We start from the raw sequence: 24,533 nt of genomic DNA, 5'->3' as shown, positions 1-24,533 counted from the left end.
CCCCACATAGGAATAGAGCTGCTGAGGCTGCTGTGCGCATTGTGAAGAGAGCGCTCCAGAGTCTTGGAAGGGAGTCTGGGCTAAGTTACAGTGAGTTCCAGACAGCTCTTCATGTGGCAGCTAACCTTGCAAATGAGCGCCCGATTGATGCCAGAGTACAGAGTCGGGAAGGTTGCATTCATTACGTCACACCCAACACTCTTTTGCTTGGTCGAGCATCTCAAAATGGGGACTTCAAGATGTTTGACTTTTCCGTTTACCCCTATAAGAGACTCCAGGCGATTTAGGCAGAAGTGAGCAAGTTTTGGAGGTCCTGGAGCCAACTTGCTGGCCCTAATTTGTTTGTAAGGAGCAAGTGGCACACTGCACACACAAATGTCGCTGTTGGAGATGTCTGGTTAAGTGATCAGAATGCGCTGAGAGGACACTTCAAGATGGGCATAGTTGTCAGCACTAATCCAGACAAAAAAGGTATTGTCAGGGACGTCAATGTCCGGGTACGCTCAAGTTACAGCGGTTCTGGGGCTAAGTCCTTACATAGCATTAACATTGTGCCGTGAGTTGGTCGCCTGTTTACGAGCGGCACTATTGTTTATTGTTGGTCTGCATATGGAAGACTGTTAATGCTTGCATATGGTTAAGAGAAGCTGGTTATAAATACTATTGTTACTGCTTAAGCTCAAATGCAGATTAATCATTTAATTATTATAATTATTATAAATAATTATAATTATCATTTAATACTCAAGTACAAATTGTGCTACGAAGCTTATGCACTGCATTGATGTGGTAAAAAAAATGTTTGGGATTGTTCACAATATTCTCAGATGTGTGATAGCAAACATAATTTGTATTTTGGTTTTTTGGTTTGTATTTAAATGTTTTTCACCTATAGCTGACTATGGCCGAAAAGAAGATTAAAGAAAAAAGGAAAACAAAAGATCTGCCTGGTCATTGTATAAAATCCAGTTGTGGTAGATGCATCAATCCCTTTCAAGCGGGGAAGCTGCACAAACTTAAAGAGCTTCACACATAATAAAACAAACCACAACCACAACCTAGATGGTGCATCAGGTGATGATTAGGTAACAGCTCACGCTTACTCTTTTCCATTTCTTATGTCGCATTTCACTGAATTCAGTTAGTTGTAATATGCAACTTCACTGCTAAATCCCACACTGCTCCTTTGACGTATGCATGTGGAACAAAAGTTTTTTTTAAAAAATCCCAAAAGGTTGAACAGGTTGAATCTGTTCATCTGGTTTTTCTGTTTCTGCCATGAAGTTTAAATTTCTTTTTGTAGTAAGTGCAGTTCCCTTCAATTTCTATTATTTTCTGAACTGGTGAACTGTCTATGTAAATTTAACTCAGTGGCGGAACTGAACTTTATTCATATATTATTTTTATCTTGCTTGTACTACAACAAATGAGGACATTAATTATACAATATTTGTAACAAGTATTGACTTACACAAAAAAATCTGTTTACTTGTTACAGGCAATACGTGTGCAGATGTTGATTACTGCTCTTCTTCCACCTGTAGAAACTGTCATACAGCCGCTTCAACAAATGGCTTTGTCTGAGAGGTGCTGGCATCTCAGCTGGCACTCTGCGGGTTCCTAGTTGGTTTCTCTAACTTATTCTGTCCACATTGTTCACACTAGCATAGCAGGTTAGAAGCAGTCCGTGCATCAGTGCTGCTAAAAAGTTGACCCAGTTCCATCTTTCATTTGTTCAAAGAATCTTTTAAGACGTGTGCAGACTCATTCAGATGTTGTCTGGCCTTCCTCTTCTTTAGTGTAAAAAGTGGTTTGCAGCTTGTTGTAAACTCCCTTTATTTCCATTTATGACGGCACATCTTGATTGTAGCTTTGATTGTAGCAACCTCGTCAAAAGTGTTTTTGATTTGGTTAAATGTTATGTCATATTTTTCCCCTTAACCATGGAAATAATTCTGCTACTCTGCATTTCATTTGTCTTCTGTGATCTTTCAGGTCATTTGGTGTTGTTGATTCAACCAGTACATTAATTATTTCTAACATTGTACCCATTTGTTGATTTGGGCAGTCATAACTTTTTTGCTTTCTCTCTGATTTATTTTGCTATTTGGCCTCAGCATTCACTTGTCTCGCTGTAGATGCACCATCAGCAACCCGTTCTGCGACAACGCCTCCCTGTTCAAGCTCTCATGTGAAAATGTTCTATGGCCTCGGCTCCGCCATGGCCACAATGGCCTGCTCACTGTGCAGTGTGACGATCACCTACCTGAGGATCTCCATGGTGTGTTTGAGTAGGAAAAACCAGGCTCTGAACAGTAAAGCCCTGCAAACCTGTGCACACCTGGCTGTGTACATCATTCTGCTTCTGTCAGGAAACATCATCATCATTTTGCATCGGTTTGAGAACCTTTCAGACCATAGGAAGCTGGCATCCATCTTGTTCCACGTGGTACCACCTTCTTTAAACGCCATTATTTACGGACTTCAGATCAAAGCCGTTAGAGAAAAAATCACTGTCATTTTTACAAGGAAAAAATGACTTCCTTCTCCCGCAGGGCAATTTCACTTTTAGCTATAAGAAACTGATCTTTTAACTGTGTTTAACAGGCTTTGAGTTATAATTTAATATAGGAAACTGACTGTGATTTTTACACATCTCAAGCTACTCATTCAGTTGAACTTTGTGTTGAAATTTGTGATATTATTATGCAACAGCAATATTGTATGCGTTTAATTGCATGTTGTTACTTTGACACTTGTATACTTAAGAATTTTAGCTTTAATTTTTTTCAATATGTACATTTTTCCTAACACCTTTTTAAACTACCATGCTGAAATCTCATGTGCTCCTTAGAAACATGTTTTAACCTCTGTCAGGTTACTGATGTCGGGTGAAAATAATCTGATAATCATAAACTTTCTAGCAATCCATTATTTCTTTAACTTTTGACTTTCACAGCACCACACATCCATTTCTCATCCATTCAGAATGGATGAATGGAAGTTCTCTTTTTCCTTATAAGAGAAATGTAAAAAACGTTTGGTTTCTTGAAAGCACCCTCAAATCACCAGTGAAACCTTTTCAAATTAATTTAACCAAAAACATATTATCACTTAATGTCAGGTTAACTACTGCTACTTTTGGTAAACAAGGCAAAACACAATACATCATCTGTTTTCTGTATGGTAAAGTTTACTTTAGAAATCATTATTAATCATAGATTAAATATATTACTAAGCAAATAAGAGTCTTATGTAAAGAAACAATTCTTGTGTCATCTGTAACAGAGTTACTGGTGAACTACGCTTCTTTTTTGTCTTTGTTTATGCTAACATGTCCAAAGTACTTTGGAAACTGATCAGACATTTTCCTTGTCAGAGGTACTTTATGGGGACAAATTGTGGATTAGTTGTGATAAAATTGCAGAGTGTGGTAACACCTCTTAATACCAAAAGAATATCCTACAGTGGGTCAAGTAGGTGTATATCAGGTGTCGGCAACCCTGGGAACGCGTACCATAGCTGGCATGCAAATTGGCTTGCATAGACACATTAGTTGTGCCGCTTCTTAATGACGGTATCTTAGCTAACAGCCCCAACTATCAGATTCAACTTGTAATTGGCTAAAAATAACTTAGCCTACAGTCCACAGCTGTGCGTGTTCATGGAGCTTGCATTTTCACCTGCTGGACATCACTACCTGACAAGTTTAACTGTCTTCAGAACATTGCAGAGGCCTTATTGACAGTATTTGGCTCTACATATCTGTGTGAGCAGATTTTCTCTCAAATGAAGAGTGTCCTCAGGTAGCCATCTGAATGCTGGACACTCGGAGACCAGAGATCACATTAACATGTATCAACAAACATGCCATATTGGCCTAGTTTTTTTTTCTTATCATTCTTGTGAGGAGACCATAAATAACATTTGCATTTTCTGTTGTACAGTTCATTTGCTGTTAGGGATAAAAAGTCTTTTTTTGTTTCAAAATAGCTGATAACTATTCGCTGATAGCTGCCAACATCTGAACAAATATAATTCTGTAAAGTTGATCTATATAGTGTGTAACTGTTACTATAGAGCGTTATTAAATTTATTGCTAATGTAATCATGTGGCACATTGACTTCTGAGGAAATTTTAGATGGCACTCATCATCAGAAAGGTTGCCTACCCCTGGTGTATATCGATAAAGTGAGCATCACTTCAGCTTGTTTGTCATTATTCATTATTGTGTTATCTGGCCACTATTTGAGTGCATGATCTTTAAAAGTCTTCATTTTTGTATTGTTCAATGAGGCCATAATAGTGCTTTAAAGTGTAGGGAAGATATTAAATTCAGTTCTTTGTATTCTTTTAACGGCAAAGAAAGACTAGGCTCAAAGTGGTCAAAGCTCAAAAAATGATCTTTATTTTACATTGCCGGGAACGGAGACTGAGCAGAGAGACATCAGCTCAAGTCTGAAGCAGCAGTAGGCAGTCTGGTTATTTATATACTTCCTCTAGACTTCACGCACACTTTAAGTTTCGATCAAACACTCTACTTAGTTTCACTTTCTGTCTGCCACGCTTCCTGTTCTCTGCACAACGCGTGCAGTCTTCTGTCAGTACTCTGTGACTTTTGGCACACATTCTAACTCACAGGGGTGTTTTCCTACACTGGCCTCTATAAACCAATATAAACAGAAAATAAGCACTAACAATATATATTTATTTCGTAACAAAGATAAGAGGGAAAAAATGAAACATTTATAAGGGTCTAAAAAAATCCCCAGCTCCAAAAGTATCAACTTTACTGTGGTTTATTTTTTTCAATTTTTTTTTCCAGTGCCAGTGAGACACTTTTGATGAAAGCCTAAAGGTGACATTTCAGCAGCATATTTTCATATTTAGGTTCTTAGAAATTTCTAGAGCATTCAATTCAATTTTATTTATACAGCGGCAAATCACAACAACAGTCGCCTCAAGGCGCTTTATATTGTACAGTGGATAGATATAATATAATAGATACAGAGAAAAACCCAACAATCATATGACCCCCTATGAGCAAGCACTTTGGCGACAGTGGGAAGGAAAAACTCCCTTTTAACAGGAAGAAACCTCCAGCAGAACCAGGCTCAGGGAGGGGCGGGGCCATCTGCTGTGACTGGTTGAGGAGAGAGAAGGAAGACAGGATAAAGACATGCTGTGGAAGAGAGACAGAGATTAATAACACTTATGATTCAATGCAGAGAGGTCTATTAACACATAGCGAGTGAGAAAGGTGACCGACGAAGAAATACTCAGTGTATCATGGGAATCCCCCAGCAGTCTACACCTATTGCAGCATAACTAAGGGAGGATTCAGGGTCACCTGGTCCAGCCCTAACTATTTGATTAAGTAAAAAGGAAAGTTTGAAGCCTAATCTTAAAAGTAGTCTCCTGAATCCTGGAAGCTGGTTCCACGGAAGAGGGGCCTGAAAACTGAAGGCTCTGCCTCCCATTCTACATTTAAATACTCTACAACAAGTAGGCCTGCAGTGTGAGAGTGAAGTGCTGATCACAGTGAACTAAATTGTGTTTTCTTAGTGCTGTCAATTTAAGTGCATAATCCTATGGAAACCATGAATGAGCACGTTTATGCACATTTTGGTGTGTTAGAGCCCTGCACGGCTTCAATTCAGGAGACTGGCTTCTATGTATTTTTAATAAATTAATTCTAAGTTTATGAAATTGCATCAGTTTTTTGTAAAAAAAAGAAAAAACAAACAGCCGACTGTAACTTTAACAGAAGTTAGTGTCACACTAGTTCCCTCAACAAAGGCCATCGAGCTTTATCTACCAGATTTTAAGATTCTTGCAAAAAGAAGTTCTGTGCAAAATTAATGTTAATGATACTTGGGCATTTTGTCAATCACAAATTTCTTAATAATCCATCTATCCATCTTCTTCTGCTTCTCTGGGACTGGGTCACGGGGGCAGCAGCCCAAGCAGAGAAGCCCAGACCTCCCTCTCCCCAGCCACCTCCTCCAGCTTGTCCGGGGGAACACCAAGGCGTTCCCAGGCCAGCTGAGAGATATAATCTCTCCAGCGTGTCCTGGGTCTGCCCCGGGGCCTCCTCCCAGTGGGACATGCCTGGAAAACCTCACCCAGAAGGCATCCTTGTCAGATGCCTGAACCTCCTCAACTGGCTCCTTTCAATGTGGAGGAGCAGCGGCTCTACTCTGAGCCCCTCCCGAATGGCCGAACTTCTCAACCTATCTCTAAGGGAGAGGCCAGCAACCCTTTGGAGGAAGCTCATTTCCGCCACTTGTATTCGCGATCCCATTCTTTCGGTCACTACCCACAGCTCATGGACCATAGGTGAGGGCAGGGACGTAGATCGACCGGTAAATTGAGAGCTTCGCTTTTACACTCAGCTCTCTCTTCACTACAACAGACCGGTACGTCTGTCAATCTCCAGCTCCCTTCTCCCGTCACTTGTGAACAAGACCCCGAGATACTTAAACTCCTCCACTTGGGGCAGGAACTGCTTAACAAATTCTCTGTAATAATTATAATAATTATATATGAATTATTATTTAACTGTAAAATAGTCATAAGAACACTTGGGTGTAAGCCAATCACTTCATGAATGACCCAGATAACTCATGTAGTCTCTGTTAACCACTATTTAACAATATAACAGCTTCAAGATTCACAGCTTACTGCTGTACTGTCTGGTGTAGCTGAAGAGAAATGTAAAAACGTTTAAAGGTTGTGTTAACATTGACTTTATTTCAAACATTAAAAGAAAGTGACAGAGACAAGGGAACCAAAATGACAAAATGTTAACTAATTAATGCAGTACTTAATCAGTAGATTTTATATATGAGCTCATCAGTACATAAACAATTGGATATCTATTATTAATATTGGCAAAATCAACCATGTAATTAAAAGATCACCATTTCTAAGTATGATTTGTGTCAGACACTTGATCAGGACAAAGTGCTGATTTTCTTGGTGGGTAACACAGCAGCAGGTATGAACCTGCTCAAAGTTCTTCTGATAGACTCTCGCAGCTCTTTGTTCCTCAGACTATAGATCATCGGGTTCAGGAAGGGAGTCAGAGCAGAGTACAGCACAGACACAATGATCCGCACCTGAAACAGAGTCAGATGTAATGCTTAATTCATCTGTTAATACACTCGAGGATGACATTGCTGGTCCATCTGGTCCTTTAGCATGAATGGTTTTTTACCCAGGAGTCATGCTGCATGGCCCTTGGTAAAAACTGGCATGACTTTTTTTTTCCTGGGATTTAAACCAGAAACATTATGAAAGTATCCAGCTCTGTGGTGGAAGTCATATCAACATGTCATCACAGTAATGATGCAAGTCCTTTTTGGTTTGTCGTGATTTATTGTATCCACAAGGAGATTTAACATATCACCTGGTTGTCAAGAGTGTTGGGGAGTAACAGAATACATGTACCGGCGTTATGTATTTAAAATACAAAATATGAGTAACTGTATTCTGTTACAGTTACCATTTAAATAGGTGGTAATCAGAATACAGTTACTTTGCTGAAATAAATAGAATACACAGCAATCGTTTCCGGCTTCATATATTAGGCTATCCCCTCTCTATGCCTTCTCCAATTTTGGTGATTAAACGCACTTGGCGCAGGTGCATGTAGTCATATATCGCATGGCTATGAGCAGCCGGCCTGAGTTCGAGTACAATTCGCAGCAGGACCTTTTTTCTTCTTCCTTTTTCTCAATTTCCATCTGGTATTAATAAAGTTTATCTGATTCTGATTGCTGGAAACCCAAACAAAACACATAATAAGAGGCTGTAATGTAAGTGTCCTGTTGATGTTGGTTAGCCCAACAGCCAGCAGTGCACGGGCAGGAATGCATTTCTTGGAAATTCCGACACCACCTCATAAGAAAAATGGGATGGGCGAAACTTCAGTATCTTTGATGTACTATTGCTGTGTGATTTTTATTACTTTTAATGAAGAATACTCCATACCGAGCTAACATTGTTAGCTGGCGTTAGCTGAGGGTAGTTTATAGACTGCAGATTGTTAGGCCTTTTCTAAATCCTCATGTACAGTGGCTTGCAAAAGTATTCGGCCCCCTTGAACGTTTCCACATTTTGTCACATTACAGCCACAAACATGAATCAATTTTATTGGAATTCCACGTGAAAGACCAATACAAAGTGGTGCACGCGTGAGAAGTGGAACGAAAATCAGACATGATTCCAAACATTTTTTACAAATAAATAACTGAAGACTGGGGTGTGCATAATTATTCAGCCCCCTGAGTCAATACTTTGTAGAACCACCTTTTGCTGCAATTACAGCTGCCAGTCTTTTAGGGTCTGTCTCTACCAGCTTTGCACATCTAGAGACTGAAATCCTTGCCCATTCTTCTTTGCGCAACAGCTCCAGCTCAGTCAGATTAGATGGGCAGCGTTTGTGAACAGCAGTTTTCAGATCTTGCCACAGATTCTCGATTGGATTTAGATCTGGACTTTGACTGGGCCATTCTAACACATGGATATGTTTTGTTTTAAACCATCCCATTGTTGCCCTGGCTTTATGTTTAGGGTCGTTGTCCTGCTGGAAGGTGAACCTCCGCCCCAGACGAAAGTCTTTTGTAGACTCCAAGAGGTTTTCTTCCAAGACTGCCCTGTATTTGGCTCCATCCATCTTCCCATCAACTCTGACCAGCTTCCCTGTCCCTGCTGAAGAGAAGCACCCCCAGAGCATGATGCTGCCACCACCATATTTGACAGTGGGGATGGTGTGTTCAGAGTGATGTGCAGTGTTAGTTTTTCCGCCACACATAGCGTTTTGCATTTTGGCCAAAAAGTTCCATTTTGGTCTCATCTGACCAGAGCAGCTTCTTCCACATGTTTCCTGTGTCCCCCACATGGCTTGTGGCAAACTGCAAACGGGACTTCTTATGGTTTTCTGTTAACAATGGCTTTCTTCTTGCCACTCTTCCCTAAAGGCCAACTTTGTGCAGTGCACGACTAATAGTTGTCCTATGGACAGATTCCCCCACCTGAGCTGTAGATCTCTGCAGCTCGTCCAGAGTCACCATGGGCCTCTTGGCTGCATTTCTGATCAGCGCTTTCCTTGTTCGGCCTGTGAGTTTAGGTGGACGGCCATGTCATGGTAGGTTTACAGTTGTGCCGTACTCCTTCCATTTCTGAATGATCACTTGAACAGTGCTCCGTGGGATGTTCAAGGCTTGGGAAATCTTTTTGTAGCCTAAGCCTGCTTTAAATTTCTCAATAACTTTATCCCTGACCTGTCTGGTGTGTTCTTTGGACTTCATGGTGTTGTTGCTCCCATTATTCTCTTAGACAACTTCTGAGGCCGTCACAGAGCAGCTGTATTTGTACTGACATTAGATTACACACAGGTGCACTCTATTTAGTCATTAGCACTCATCAGGCAATGTCTATGGGCAACTGACTCCACTCAGGCCAAAGGGGGCTGAATAATTACGCACACCCCACTTTGCAGTAATTTATTTGTAAAAAATGTTTGGAATCATGTATGATTTTCGTTCCACTTCTCACGTGTGCACCACTTTGTGTTGGTCTTTCACGTGGAATTCCAATAAAATTGATTCATGTTTGTGGCTGTAATGTGACAAAAAAAGTTCAAGGGGGCCGAATACTTTTGCAAGCCACTGTACATGAGTCCGTACTCGCATTTTCGCTTGTCCGGACTTCGTAAGTTCACACAGGAGTCCAGACTTCCCGAGAACGCAGTGCGATCATTCCACAATTGGAACGGTACTGTACTTGATGACATCACAGTCCGGGGTTTTTACTGCCATCCCCTCTTAATTTAGCTGTGATTAATATTTGCAATGGAAATTACACATGACATAAATTATACATGATGTAGTAGATTTCTTTAAGAAAAAAATAATAATTTGAACTAATTTGAATTGAACAAATATTTAAAATATAATCTTTTTTGAGCAGCCTTCAGGATCTCCACATATTAACATGGTGTTTTTAGACTGATGGATAGCATTAACAACTTGCTAGCTGCAAATAATTATGTGCAGTTCCACATGATTATTAACAGATAAAAAGAAAACATATTACTGATCCAGAAATATGTCTGTGAAGGTTCTCAGTCATCCAGGTCATCATAGTCAGAACTCAAGAAGCTTCTCGGATGAGAAGCTTTCCAAGCTTCTTAGACTGATACAGAAACAGTCTCCTATACACGATCACTGCAAAAAGTGCAGCCTTACCTAATGTCCATTTTATATTAAGATTATATTAAGATTTAATGATCTAGTTGGCATTGTAATGGCGAGTAGCCTTCAGTAATAGTAATAAATCTGTAATATATCTGTAGTGGAATACATTTTAAAAGTAACTTTCCCAACACTGGTTGTTAACTCTCTGGGCTCAGCCCTAAATGAAAACACAAGTGGAACAAATGTACCTTATTTTGAGGCAATATGTCTGTGTAGGTTCTCAGTCATCCAGGTTGTGGTAGGATGACCTAGATGACTTCAAGCTTCTCAACTGAAGAAGCTTCTCAAATGAAAGGGGAATTGCCTTCAAGAAACTTAAAGAAGTCCAGCTTTCTTTCCAAGGTCTTTAGACTTACTTTGAGCAATGTCACAAAACTCTTAATGTTACTGTTAATGTCGTTTCTTCTGACACTTTAAAACCTTTTGACGTCAGTTTTTGACGCCTTTAGTCTTAACCAATAGTTCTCCAGGATTTCTGAAGGTCTTTCAAATTTCTTCTTTAGCCACTGGCTTCTTTTTTGATCATCTCACGCTCTCATTCACACCTAGGCCAATTTAGAAACAAGTACCCTAACCCACTCAGGGGAGTTTACATAAGAGTTTACATGAGTTTTTACTAACATGGCGGCGCGTGCACACGCAGCGGCTTCTCTCTCTCCCAAACAAACTACTTTTTTGTGTCTTTCGTCCTGTAAGTTGCAGTGTTTTTGTAAGTCTCTGTCGCGTCTATCTGTGTGCAAGTGAGGATATGCCCGAACATTTCTTCTCGACATCGGCAGAAACAAACTTTTTAAGTTAAACTCTGTGGACATCGAGGAGCTGAAAGATCTGGGTCTGCTCCGAAGGCCTACTCAATCACCGACCCCCACTCCTGCACCTCGCCCACAATGGATGCGCCTCAAGCGGTGTGAGAGGAAGCAGAAGAGGGGTAAGCGCGGCGGCATCCGAGCTAGGCTAGCGGCTAGCCCACACAAACCCGCCATCCCCTCTATCGTTCTGGCCAACGTACGCTCGCTAGAAAATAAACTGGACGACATCCGACTGCTACGTTCATCTCAAAGGAATGTAAAGGACTGCTGTGCTTTTGTGTTCACGGAAACATGGCTTAGCGACAGTGTCCCGGACCGCGCCATTCAGCTCGACCAGCTAACATGCTACCGTGCTGACAGAGTCATCGTCGCGGGAGGTAAGACCCGCGGGGGAGGACTTTGTGTTTACATCAATGATGCCTGGTGTCGCGATGCTGTTGCGGTCTGTAAACACTGCTCACCAGTGCTGGAGTTTATGGTTATTAAGTGCCGGCCATTCTATCTACCGAGGGAATATACAGCCATATTACTGTGTGCTGTGTACATCCCTCCCTCCTCCAATGTCAACAACAGGAGTGAGGCACTGAATGAACTGTACCAGCACATCAGTGAGCAGCAGACAGCCCATCCTGATGCTTTTCTCATCTTGGCTGGGGATTTCAATCATGCAGACTTAAAGTGCGTATTTCCAAAAATACAACAACACATAGACTTTCCAACAAGGGGAAATAACACACTGGACTTTGTTTACACCACCGAGAGAGGAGCTTACAAAGCTTTTCCCCTCCCCCACCTTGGCGCCTCAGACCATATCACTGTCATGCTAATGCCTGCTTACAGACCGCTCGTTAAAACCACCAAACCGGTTCGTAAGCGGATACAAGTGTGGCCAGAAGAGTCTTCAGAGGCTTTACAGGACTGCTTTAACACCACAGATTGGAACATGTTTAAGCAGGCTGCCACCTATAACAACACCACTGACCTCCAGGAGTACGCGGAGACTGTTACTGCCTACATCAACAAGTGTATTGAGGATGTAACAGTCACGAAAACCATAACTGTCCGGGCAAATCAAAAACCATGGATGACAGGAGAGGTCTACAGGCTGCTGAAAGCTAGGAATGTTGCCTTCAGAGATGGAGACGAGGCGAGCCTGAGGACAGCTAGGGCCAACCTTTCCCGTGGCATCAGAGAAGCTAAGAGACAGTACTCTAGGAAAATATCTCATCACTTCAAAGACAGCAGAGACTCACGGAGCCTGTGGCGGGGCATTCAGACCATCACAGATTACAAGCCCCCACCACAGACCTGTGATAGCACTATCCCCCTGCTGAACGAGCTGAATACTTTCTTTGCTCGCTTTGAAGCCCAAAACAGCACCACTGCACAGAAGACCCCACCCCCTCCTGGTGACCAGGTGATGACTCTGTCCCCGGACAGCGTGAGGAGATCCCTCAGCAGGATCAATGCACGTAAAGCTCCGGGTCCTGACAACATTCCTGGTCGTGTACTGAGAGACTGTGCAGTGGAACTCACTGATGTCTTCACAGACATCTTCAACATATCACTCATCCAGGCTGTCGTCCCCACATGTTTTAAAGCCACCACAATCATTCCGGTTCCAAAAAAGTCATCTCCCTCCTGCTTTAATGACTACCGTCCTGTTGCACTCACTCCCATCCTGATGAAGTGCTTCGAACGACTAGTCATGCAACACATCAAGACTGTCCTGCCCCCCTCCCTGGATCCCTTCCAGTTTGCGTATCGGCCCAACCGCTCAACCGATGATGCCATCTCCACTGCACTCCACTCAGCACTCACACACCTGGAAAAAAAAGACTCATATGTTCGAATGCTGTTCATAGATTTCAGTTCAGCATTTAACACTATAATCCCCCAACAGCTCACTCAAAAACTGGTCCAGCTGGGGCTCAACATCTCACTGTGCAACTGGCTGTTGGATTTCCTCACCGGAAGACCTCAAGCAGTACGGGTCGGCAGTAATACATCCAGCACCATCATTTTAAACACGGGGGCCCCGCAGGGATGTGTGCTGAGCCCCCTCCTCTTCACTCTGCTGACCCATGACTGCACTCCATCATATAGCTCCAACCTCTTCATCAAGTTTGCGGATGACACAACGGTGGTGGGTCTCATTAGCAACAGGGATGAGACCGACTACAGAAGTGAGGTGAGACGCCTGGCCACGTGGTGTGTTGACAACAATCTCTCTCTGAATGTGGAGAAGACGAAGGAGATTGTCGTGGACTTCAGGAGAATGCACACCCAACATGCTCCTCTGACCATCGACGGAGCGTCTGTGGAGAGAGTGAGCAGCACCAAGTTCTTGGGTGTGCATATCACAGAGGATCTCTCCTGGACGCACAACACCACAGCACTGGCCAAGAAATCACAGCAGCGTCTCTTCTTTCTCCGCAAACTAAGAAGAGCAGGAGCACCAGCCCCCATCATGTACACTTTCTACAGAGGCACCATCGAGAGCATCCTGTCGAGCTGCATCACTGTGTGGTTTGGAGCCTGCAATGCGTCCTGTCATAGAACCCTCCAACGCATAGTGAGGGCTGCAGAGAGGATCATTGGTGTCTCTCTCCCTTCCCTCCAGGACATTTACAGCACCCGTCTCACTAAAAAAGCCCTTTGCATAGCGGCTGATCCCACGCACCCGATGCAAAGCTTCTTCAAGCTGCTGCCGTCAGGGAGGAGACTGCGGAGTCTCCAGGCCAGGACCAGCAGACTGAAGGACAGCTTCATCCATCAGGCTGTCAGGAAGCTTAACTCCCTTCCGATTCTGCCTCCTCTCCCCTCTTCTCCTTCATGGTCTCACTGAACTCTGTCACACACACTCACACACACACACACACACACACACTCTCTGACTTCACTCACTGGCCTGCACCAGTTACCAGTCACTTTGTGGAGCGTTGGACTGCCAGTACCTCATAAGACTTTGTTGTCATACCATCTCTTACCGTATATTACTAATCTCCATTTGCACTATTTGCTTATTTGCACTACTCTGCCTGGTTTACACTCATGGTCATTTATCCTTACTTGAATATTGTATATTGTATATTGCATAGCTTTCTTGTTATATGTAAAATTGTATTGTATTTATTTAAATTTTTATTTTTAATTATTTTATTTGCATTTTTTAATCTAGGGTTTGAGAGTAACGAAATTTCTATTCTCTGTATGTCCTGTACATGTGGCAGAATTGACAAATAAAGTTGACTTGACTTGACTTGACTTGACTTGACTTGACATGAAAGCTTGTTCATGAGAGTCCTGGTTCTGCTGAAGAAGAAAAGGTGGAGAATAAATGTGGTTATACCAAATATCGACAGCTCATTAGAAATGTCCAAATGCTGTTTTTGTCATTGATACTGTATTTCCATTTTGGTCTGTTTGTTTCAGTAAATCTCTGCACGTATTTCTTGTTTTCCTACCAAAAATAGAAATAAATGAGGGGTGGCTCAAGACCTTTACAGAGTACTGCACTGAGACATTACAGAGAAAGCAAAGCAAAGTTTTTACCTCTGATGAAAAGTTTCCCACTCGGTAGGAAATGTATACAAATGAGGCTGCTGCATAAGAGATGGACACCACAGTCAGGTGGGCAGCACATGTTCTGAACGCCTTCAGCCTCTGAGCAACAACCATCCTGGATATGGAAAAACCAATCAAGATGTAGGAGGAGAGTATGAAGACACTTGTGGTCAGCAGCACCACGATTGCAAAAGACATAGACACAATGTTATCCAAAGAGGTGTCACTGCACACAAGCCGCCTTACAGAAGATGGGTCGCACCAGCCATGTTTCACCACATTTGGGCCACAGTAAGGCCTCTTAAAGGCAATCACAGTAGCAGGAAGAGTGCAAATTGCACCGAATCCCCAGGCTCCTGCAACAAGTAGCAGTCGGACAGGCCTGGTCATGATGCTGTTGTATTGCAGAGGGTTGCAGATCGCCACGTAGCGATCGTATGCCATGACTGTGAGAATGGCACGGCCTGTAACATCTAACTGAATGAAGAAGTACATCTGGAGGAAGCAGCCCAGGACAGAGATGGTTAAGATATCTGTCAGTAAGCCAGATAGCATGTTGGGGATGGTGGTTGTGGTGTAGACCATGTCCACAAAGGAGAGGTTGCAGAGGAAGAAGTACAGTGGAGAGTTGAGCTTTGGATCCGTCAGTGCCTGCAGCAGGAAAGACATAGATGGTAATCGTCACATCCTCACCTCAACCTCAACTCTTTATTAGACTAAGACAATATTGATTAAACTGTTCTCTGTACCACATAGATGATGACGCTGTTTCCTCCCAGGATCATGATGTAAATCAGCAACAGGATGGAAAAAAGGATTATCTTTTTCTCATCGAGGTTTGTGAGGCCCTGGATGATAAAGAACGTGACACCACCGAGTCCCAAGGTCTCGTTAACAGAACTAGATCTGTGATTGGTTGACAAAGTTGGGAAATCTGAAGGAAAAAAGAGCTCATCAGTGTTCATCAGAGGGGTCCAAGTCCAAAAAGGTGCATTGTTTGTGCTGCTGATATGATGTATATATGATCCCAGCTGTGATGCACCCACTGGCCAGTAAAGTTCCACTAAGCATTTTTTCTATTGTCCTCAAGTTTTTTGAAAGATGTGCCATGCTTATATGATAGCAACATGCCAATTATAAAGTAACAATGCCCCAAATCACACTGTGTTTTATTCTGGTTTTTCTGTGGGACCATTAACAGGGTGATCATCATGTTGAATTTATAAGATTTAAAACTATGGTGTAAGACCAAAACTCATCAAGTATGTATAAAGCTCATAAAATAACTTAATGTTAAGGTTGTTTCCTACAGACTTCAAAAAGAGATTTTTCATCCAGAGGAGCGGTCTTCTGCTGACGTGGTAAAAAAAAAAAATGAAAGTGTCAGGCACTTCTGCATTGGCTTTCCTTTTCAGAATCAGAAACTATGACCATCATTTACACGGATATTTATATATTAAATTTATATTTAGGCAGACAATATGTTAAAAAGCCACTTTTTTTCTCTTGGCATAACATTAAATCTAGAAGATGGACCCACCACAGTATAGTTTGTACTACTAGTATGTCTGTGACAGACATGAGAGATTGCCATTCCCACATTACATAAATTTTTAGTCCCACTAACCTCTGGCAGGAAGCTGCAGTCCATCAGTACCAGTTTTTTTCCCCCATGTAGCTGGACTATTTCACAAACTTAATAAAGCATAAAAGCCCCGAACCTCAAAATCTCTCTTTTTCTTAGTGGAGAGAGTGATATGTCATGTGTGATATTGGTATAAATATTAGGTTTTTCATAGCTAAATATTCATATTTTTTTTTATTTTTAAGCGACTGTTTGTAACATGATAGCAAGACAAATTCCTTTTTTATGCAAAAAGAAACAATAATTGTAATTCTGATTCTGTTTACTGCTGAGATGCTTTAAAATCATTCACAGTGAAGTTTTTCAGACTGGCCAAAATATTCAGAATTCATCTACTCATATATAAACATGTTTCCAAAAATAAAGAAACAAGGTTCAAGCCATTTTCAGCGATGATCCCAATACTTGCCCAAGGAATTTGTCCTTGCCTTCTTCAGAGGCAAACAAAAAGTACTTTTTAGTCCTTCGATCTGGATTACCAAGATTTCTTATCTTATGAATACAGCTATGGTTAGATGATGACTTAAACCTAGGAGAGTTTGAGCCATGTTTAGCAAAAGCATTATCATTGTGGTTGTAATTACATTTTACACAGTACTTCAAAATCAGTATACTCACAGACATTATATTATTCAGTACACAACTGCACCAGGACATTAGGCGAAGGGGCCCTCTGCGTTTCTTGGTGTTTCTCTGTGTCATCCCTGCCTCTCATGCCATGTGTTCCCGTGCCTTTTGTCTCCTCGTGGTTTCAGGTATCACAGTGTTTAGCGTTTTGTTTTTCAGTTTGAGTTTGCATGACGTTGGTTTTCCCATTCTAGGTTTTGGTAGCTCCCCAATCATTATTTCCTGTTTTTGTCACTGTGCAGACACTGTAAATAAAACGCTCACTCGAATCACAGCCTTCGCCTGCATTTAGGTCCTTCCTTCACAAACACCACACGGCTGTTGTAGCAGCCGTGACGAGTAGGAAATAGTCAAAAATGAATTATCATAAATTTGTAAGTAATGCATTTTGGCAGGGAATGCATTTTGTGTCAAAAGCACATATTTTTGCAGAAAAAGCAGGGAGGTTTTACCACCAGCTGTGACAAGGTTTATAATTTTACTGAGATCACTTTTTCAAAACCTAACCAAGAGGTTTCAAATGATGAACCTTAATCAAATGACATACATGCAATTTAATGGATAAAAAAAATCATACAAGTGATTTGTGAAAAACTGACATGTAACTCAAAGTTTCACATCTGCCATGAAAACGAATACACTCTTTGTTAATTGTTAATCTAGAATTTATCTAACTTTTTAAATAAACAAATAGAGTGGACTGAAGAAAAATTGTGCTCAAGGACACAACATACTGTTGTGAAATGTGGGCCAGCAACGGGAATCAGTAGATTAGTAGTCATGAGTATATCATGAACTGCTATGAGATCAGGCTGGGTTTTTTGTGAGAACGTCAAGATTTGTGGTATTTTGAGCTGTATTAAAATGATTCCTGTAAAAATAAGTTACTTGTGAACACACTGACAAGCATACCTAAACAATCACTTAACCTCCTTGAAAGTAACCACCATTTCTATTGTAAAAATCTAATTTAATCTAAAATCTAATGGTTTCAGAATTATTAAATAACTTAAGCTAACAACTTACTCAAAATTGAGTCACATGAACTCCTTATAGCAAAGTAAATGAGTACCACCTATTTTTAAGTTAAATTTACTTTAAGAACCCTAAATTTTAAAATAAATGAACCCAAATAAACATCAGTGTGACTGGACTAAAACTTCAGTATGACTGTACCAAAAACCAAATTGTACTTTTGCTGTATTACTGTACCCCATAAGCAGGTACTATAACTTCAAATAATACTGTAGGTTTGGTTAAAACAATAGATTTAATCAAATAATGACATTAGTTAAAAGAAACACCACAAACACTAATAATGCAGTTGTTATATATATTTTTGAGTTGTCTGTTATTTGATCTCTTGGATTCCAACTATGGTTGTTATTTAAAGAAAAAGAAAATGTGTTATTAACATTGTGGTTAGGGTCCAGAACTGTAAAAGCACCAACAACAATAACAGAATCAGTTTTAAATAATTTTTACCAAAAAACCCCAAAAACACTTCATCACCTTTAACAAGTGTTTCTGTTTTATATAAATGGCAGATTATAAAGTTTTGACTGGACATCAGTAATTAGTTGGTGGAAAAGTAAAGACAGTAAAGGTACAGACCTCTGGGACTTTGGAGTGGAATATCGAATGTCCACAGCTCCATCTCTTCTCACCAGACAGACAGATGAACTTCCCAACAGGTGATCAGGTAAGAAAAAATTAGCTCGATAAACGACAATGACAAGTGAAGAAAAATTTGATGTGTGCATGAAAACATTAAAAGGCTGCAGAACACAAATGAAACTCTTCCAGATTTAAAGGTTGCTTTACAAAATATGTGAGAAGGTATCACTGGCTTGTCTAAGCAGGACTGAAGTCCTCTGCTCCACATTCTGCCTTTTCTAGAAAAAACAACTATCTAATGAGTGACCAGAAAACTTTAATTAGGCCGAGTTACATCAGAGCATCAGAATTAAAAATGTAACACACAAGAACACAAAGAATACCAAAGGGACTTGTTTTAGGTACCTTTGTGGGTTTAAATGCAAAAAGCACAGAAACATAATTATCCCTGTAGCCATGGTAACAAAAACCTGCTTCAAAACACTTGCTTAACCTTCTCATTATACAAACTGTTGCTTTAAGTGTGTGTGTGTGTGTGTGTTTATTCTCAATTTGTAGGGCAATGACTTTTTAAATTTTTTCTTCACCTCAGCTCAGGGATGAAATGGCCACCTGTACTAGATTGCCAGAGCAATCAAAGCTGACCAAAAGTCTAATTCCATGGGTTCAACGACCTCCAGAGCTGCGCTCTAGTTGGCCTGCCAGTGTCTGTCAGCTGCCTCAGCAGTCCCACAGGCTAAACAAGGCTGTTAAGACTCCCCACCTGAGATTACCAACATGACAGGCATTAACAACCTTACAGCCACAGCTCTGTCCACACTAACACCCCCCCCCCAAAAAAAAACAACAACAAAAACAAAACAAACAAACAAACAAAAAAACAAATATTTAAATGAACAAAAAAAGGGAACAACTCCCTTTTAACATGAAGAAACCTCTGGCAGAACCAGGCTCAGGGAGGGAACCCATCCGTCCATTCTTCTCTGCTTATCCCGGAGGCTAGAGGGGCTCGAGCCTTTCCCAGCTGTCATAGGGTGAGAGGACTATGGCAGAGGTGGGACAGACAGCTATATGCACTAACATTCACAGTTCATACTTATGGGCAATTTAGAATCATCAAGTAACCTCACATGTCTTTGGACTGTGGGAGGAAGTCAGAGTACCTGGAGAGAACCCACGCAAACACAATTATGCTAACACCACACAGAAAGGCCCTGGCCAGTTGGTGGATCTTAGGACCTAGGACATTCTTGCTGCGAGGAAACAGTGCTTGCCACCGAGCTGTCGTTCTATACTTAAAAGAAAAAAAGTAGGAAAGCTATGGTTACAAGGTTTGATTTAAAAATTTTCTTTACATTTTTGTTAACAACAACAATGTTGATATTTGTAAATTAAAACATTTACATTTATTTATTTATTTGAGTCCAAGCAACTAACCATTTTTGCTGGATTATGTCACATCATTTTAACAGGAATTAATTTAGCAACTGTTAAGTTGTTGAATTTCATACGAATCGTAAATGATTTGATTACATATACCATAGAAACATCAAATTATTTTGTTCAAATTATAAGTAAGACTCATGTAAATGCAATAACCAGCCAATTTCACTTTTTTGAGTGCAGTTGCTTCAAAAAGTTACAAATACCGCCTCTGCCAAATGCTTTCAGTCACCCTGATGATACGTTATGCTAGACCTGTAAATCTAGGCTATGCTAGGCCTGCATCTTATCTTAATGACCTTGTAGTACCATATCACTTCACTCTCACACTGCAGGCCAACTTGTTGTAAAGAGTATTTAAAAGTAGAATGGGAGGCACAGCCTTCAGTTTTCAGGCCCCTCTTCTGTGGAACCAGCTTCCAGTTTGGATTCGGGAGACAGACACTATCTCTACTTTTAAGATTAGGCTTAGAGGTTTGGGGTCTTCACAAACCCCTGTTCTCTGCTGGCCATCGGGGCGGGGGGGCTGGGAGGAGGTGTTGGCCGTCCGATTGGGATCTGGGATGCGGGGCCTCCCTGCTGCTGCGGAGCCTGGGGCGGTCCGCTTGCCTCCACCCTGGGGGAAAGGGTAACATCTCCTGGGTCTAGGTGCCGTTTCCCCCTCCAGGGGCGAGGGTACCTGGACCTGGGGTATAGAGTTTGTTTGGGGAGTGTGATTGTGTGTACAGTGTCCATGTATGTCTATCCCTACGTTGAGTGAGTGCTGAGTATTTGTATATGTGTGCATGAGGGTGGGAATGCATGTTTGTGTCTGTGTGTGCCTGTTTGTCTGTGTCTATATGTCAGGTCGGGTCTTAGACTCCACCTCTCTGGGAACTCCCAGGCCCTCCAAAGTGTGGAGGCCTATCTCCCCTCACCACACTCCCTGCCGGTGACTGATGCCCTCAGGGGTCGGTGCATTGGTGGTTCTTGGTGTCCGGGACTGGGCGCTTAGGTTTGTACCAGCTCACTCCCGGTGGCTACTTGGCGGGGCCTGGCACCTGTTGCTCGGTCAGGCCTCCTCCGGGGTGCGGGGGGCCCTCAGGCCTCCGGCCTCTGGGCCTGCGGCTCGGTTCACTCTGGCACAGCTGGCTGCCGGCACAGCTGGCTGCCGGCAGAGCCGGCGGGCACGCCGGTGCAGCCCCCTCTAGCTTCTGCTCGGTGGCTACTGGGTGACGCCTCGTCTGGGGATCCTCAGCCCTTCCCATGAGGGTGGCACGGATGCCCCTCCGGTGGTCCTCCTTGGGCTCTCGCACTCTGGGGCCTCTGGATGTCTGGGGCCTGGTTCTCCTCCATGCCTGCTTCATGCCCTGGGGGACAGGGCTATGGCTCTCTACATCCTCTTGCAGACCATTACATGTGGAAACCTTTTGAATACAAGTGCGCTGATCCACACAGGTGTGCACACGCGTGTTCACTGTTCGTAGACTTAAATTACACCTTTCTTGGCTGCTACTTCAAAGCACATTGTGCGCTGTCTGTCCTGCGTGCTGCACAACAACATTGAATATTTAGTATTTACTGCTGTTTACACTTAGCTAGATTAATGCGATGGTGTTGTGTTTAGTATGTTGCTTTGTTTTTTTTTGCTTGTTTTCTATTCTTTCTCTCTCAACAGGTGATCCAGGAGATTTTTTTTTCCCTTTCTCACTGTCCCTCTTCCCCTTCTGTTTTTCTTTTCCTTCCTCTTTCTTTCTCCCTTTCCTATCCCTCACTCATGTCTGTCCCGTCTGTAACAACTGAAAATAAAATAAAATAAATAATAAAAACAAAGGTCGATCAAATGGACCAATACGGCAATGCCACGAGGATTCATTTGGCAAAATAAATCCATTGGGTCTCCTTGTTGGTCTTCAGACAACAATTCTGACGGCTAAAGAACCAAATGTATGGAAGCCCGTTTCCGCCACTAAATAAAAACAAAACAGCTAGTATCCATAACTCGAAATTTCGAGTTATTTTCTCGAAATTTCGACTTATTAACTCGAAATTTCGAGAAATATAACTCAAAATTTCGAGTTACTTTTCTCAAAATTTCGAGTTAGCTCTGCCAATCAAAAATATACGTGAATGAGGTCGCTTTCTTGTTACCCGGAAGCATATGGTGCAGAGGAATGCGCACTCAAAAACAGATCCCAAATTGGCGCTTTCGCGAGTACGTTTGCTGATAGTAACACCATGTGATTCAGCTAATAACACAGGGATTTCATCATTTGTGAAGCCAGGCTGAAAACACTCAGCAATCTGTGCATTCACGACTGGATGTAATACCAGTAGCTTAGCTGTAGCATTTGTAGCTGAGGGCTTCAGCTTCCGGGTAACGAGGAAATGACGTCATTCACGTAGATTACTGATTGGCAGCGCTAACTCGAAATTTTGAGTTACTTTTCTCAAAATTTTGAGTTAATAAATCAAAATTTTGAGAAAGTAACTCGAAATTTCGAGAAAATAACTCGGAATTTCGAGAAAATAACTTGAAATTTCGAGAAAATAACTCGAAATTTTGAGTTATGGATCCTTTTTTTTTTTTTTTTTAGTGGCGGAAACGGGCTTCCATACAAATGGGACAGGCAAAAAAAAAAAAAAAAAGACTGAACCCTTTGGCTACTAAATTTGGGTTATTGATGTCTGGATTAAGAAAACTGGGTTAATTGGTTGTAAGTGGGTCATTGTTGGGAAATGCTAAATGTTAAAGTGGGAAAAGCAAAATGAAAATAAAAAGAAAATGGGGTTTCAAATGGGAAGTTCATATTAATTAAAAGTTTTTGTCTGGGTGATGTGGAAGAAAGCTCGAGGAGTTGAAGAGATTTAACATGATAACTAAAATTATTTCATTTCTTAACACAGGTTTGCAAGCCCGGAGCAAGTTTACTCGAGAGGAGAATTGCTGAGGTTTTCTGAGAAATAATATGACTAACCTTTTTCTTTTAATTTCCTAGATGTGGTGAAGCAATTTCATTCTGTTTGACACATAAAATGTGTCAAAGGGCGAATTTTAGGTTTAATTTGAAAGAATGGATTGCATGATCAGGGTATGACTTTTTAGTGTGCTTGATAACTTAGCTACGGTAAAACTTACGCATAAATCATTGTTTTCATGTTTAAGCTTAAATGATTAAAAATAAAATTAATCCCGTTTAGAAGATAAAATGCATGTGTTCATGAGAAGCTGAGTACCACACTGAAGGGGAAACTGTGGGACAGCAAGCTGAATGAAACATATGCTTTTGTGAAAGAAGGGAAGATGCTTAAGATTGAAAATGTTTGATTTCTTTTTGATTTCTTCTACTAAAATAAGCGGTTATAATTATTTTCATACACACATGACAATAATGAAGGACTTAGAGTGCAGAGCGGTAAATGCAAACACGCTTACACACATTTATAATAATTAGACTAATCCTGTAGATCAGAGAGTCCCAAACATGATATTCTGAGCCAACTTTGAATAGCTAAAAGAACAATGGATGAATAAATTAGCTTATTGAGGCTTCGCAGAGAGGTGTTTGCCTTTTCTGTCCTTTACAGAAGGAGCAGATTCCAGAACCACAGCAAAAGCACGAAGGGGTTGGCGAGAATCCAGGAAGCACCAGACCGAACGGATCTGGCTAACAAAGGGGGACACAGTGATCTAAAAGTAGCATAGATCCCAGAGAATCACCCGTCCCAGAAGATTAGTTGTTTAAATTGTAAAGAAGGTCAAAAGCTCGTTAGACAGAGGTTATGGTGTGAGCACAAAAGTAATGAAAAGTTATGGGAGGATTAGCTTTAGTAATAGTTTGCATGATTTTTATGTTATGTCAATTGCCCAAACACAATGCTCATGCCTGATATAGTCTAGCCGTTAAAGTGGGAGTTAAGAGAACTGAAAGTTGTGTGCTGAGAAACTAGGAGTGCTTTGTAAAGAGGAAACGGGTTAACTCTATAGAGACTGTTCCCATAGATTTACAAAAGGACCTTTTACTAGGAAAAAGCTAATTATATCTGTTTGGATTTTACAGTGAGCAGTGAGGGAAGTCAGAAGCAGGTTTAAACTATGATGCGGGGTGAAAATGGGGTGTCAGGAAGTAAGGTAGGACAGCTCACAGCCAGGCGTAGACACGAGGTGCTGTCTTAGTGCTTGACTTATTTGTTTGATTTTTTGTTGTGGATAGAAGTAATTATGCCACAATATTACATGAACATTGAAGAACACAATTGGAAGAATGCATGACATTTATTTTGGGGTAATGGAAAGGGTTTATTTAGTCTATTATGATTTCTCTCGCTACATTTTAGCAATTATTGTAAGTTGTTGTTGCTGTGTGCCGTGTATTAGCATGTTGGCAGTGCGTCTCATCAACAAGGCAGCGGACCCAGGGTCAGAAGGCCAGGGGCCATGATCCCGCTGAGGCAAAATGAGGAGGAAGGTACCCTGGACAGGTTAATGAGGGAGTTAGTTAATTAGGTTAACTCATAAACTTATGAGTTAAGTCTCTCTCTGTACTCAGAGACCAGTTTATACCATCAAAAATCTGTTTTCT

General features: G+C 41.4%; 1 protein-coding gene across 1 annotated transcript; it reads right to left on the bottom strand.

The window, feature by feature from the left end:
• Positions 1-6,787: 6,787 nt before the first annotated feature.
• On the bottom strand, positions 6,788-15,424 carry or6at1 (odorant receptor, family 6, subfamily AT, member 1). Its single transcript, XM_084941042.1, has 3 exons — positions 15,389-15,424; positions 14,628-15,290; positions 6,788-7,122 (listed from the first exon to the last, which is right to left on the bottom strand). Exons 1-3 carry the CDS (start codon positions 15,422-15,424, stop codon positions 6,958-6,960), a joined length of 864 nt encoding a protein of 287 aa, XP_084797168.1. The 3' UTR covers positions 6,788-6,957.
• Between the last annotated feature and the right edge of the window lie 9,109 nt (positions 15,425-24,533).

Source organism: Perissodus microlepis, chromosome 10, assembly GCF_051167445.1.
Source record: "Perissodus microlepis isolate ML-2025 ecotype Zambia chromosome 10, ASM5116744v1, whole genome shotgun sequence".
Lineage (NCBI taxonomy): Eukaryota > Metazoa > Chordata > Actinopteri > Cichliformes > Cichlidae > Perissodus > Perissodus microlepis.
Note: the sequence above shows the minus strand (reverse complement) of the source record. Positions and strands in the feature narration are given on the sequence as shown.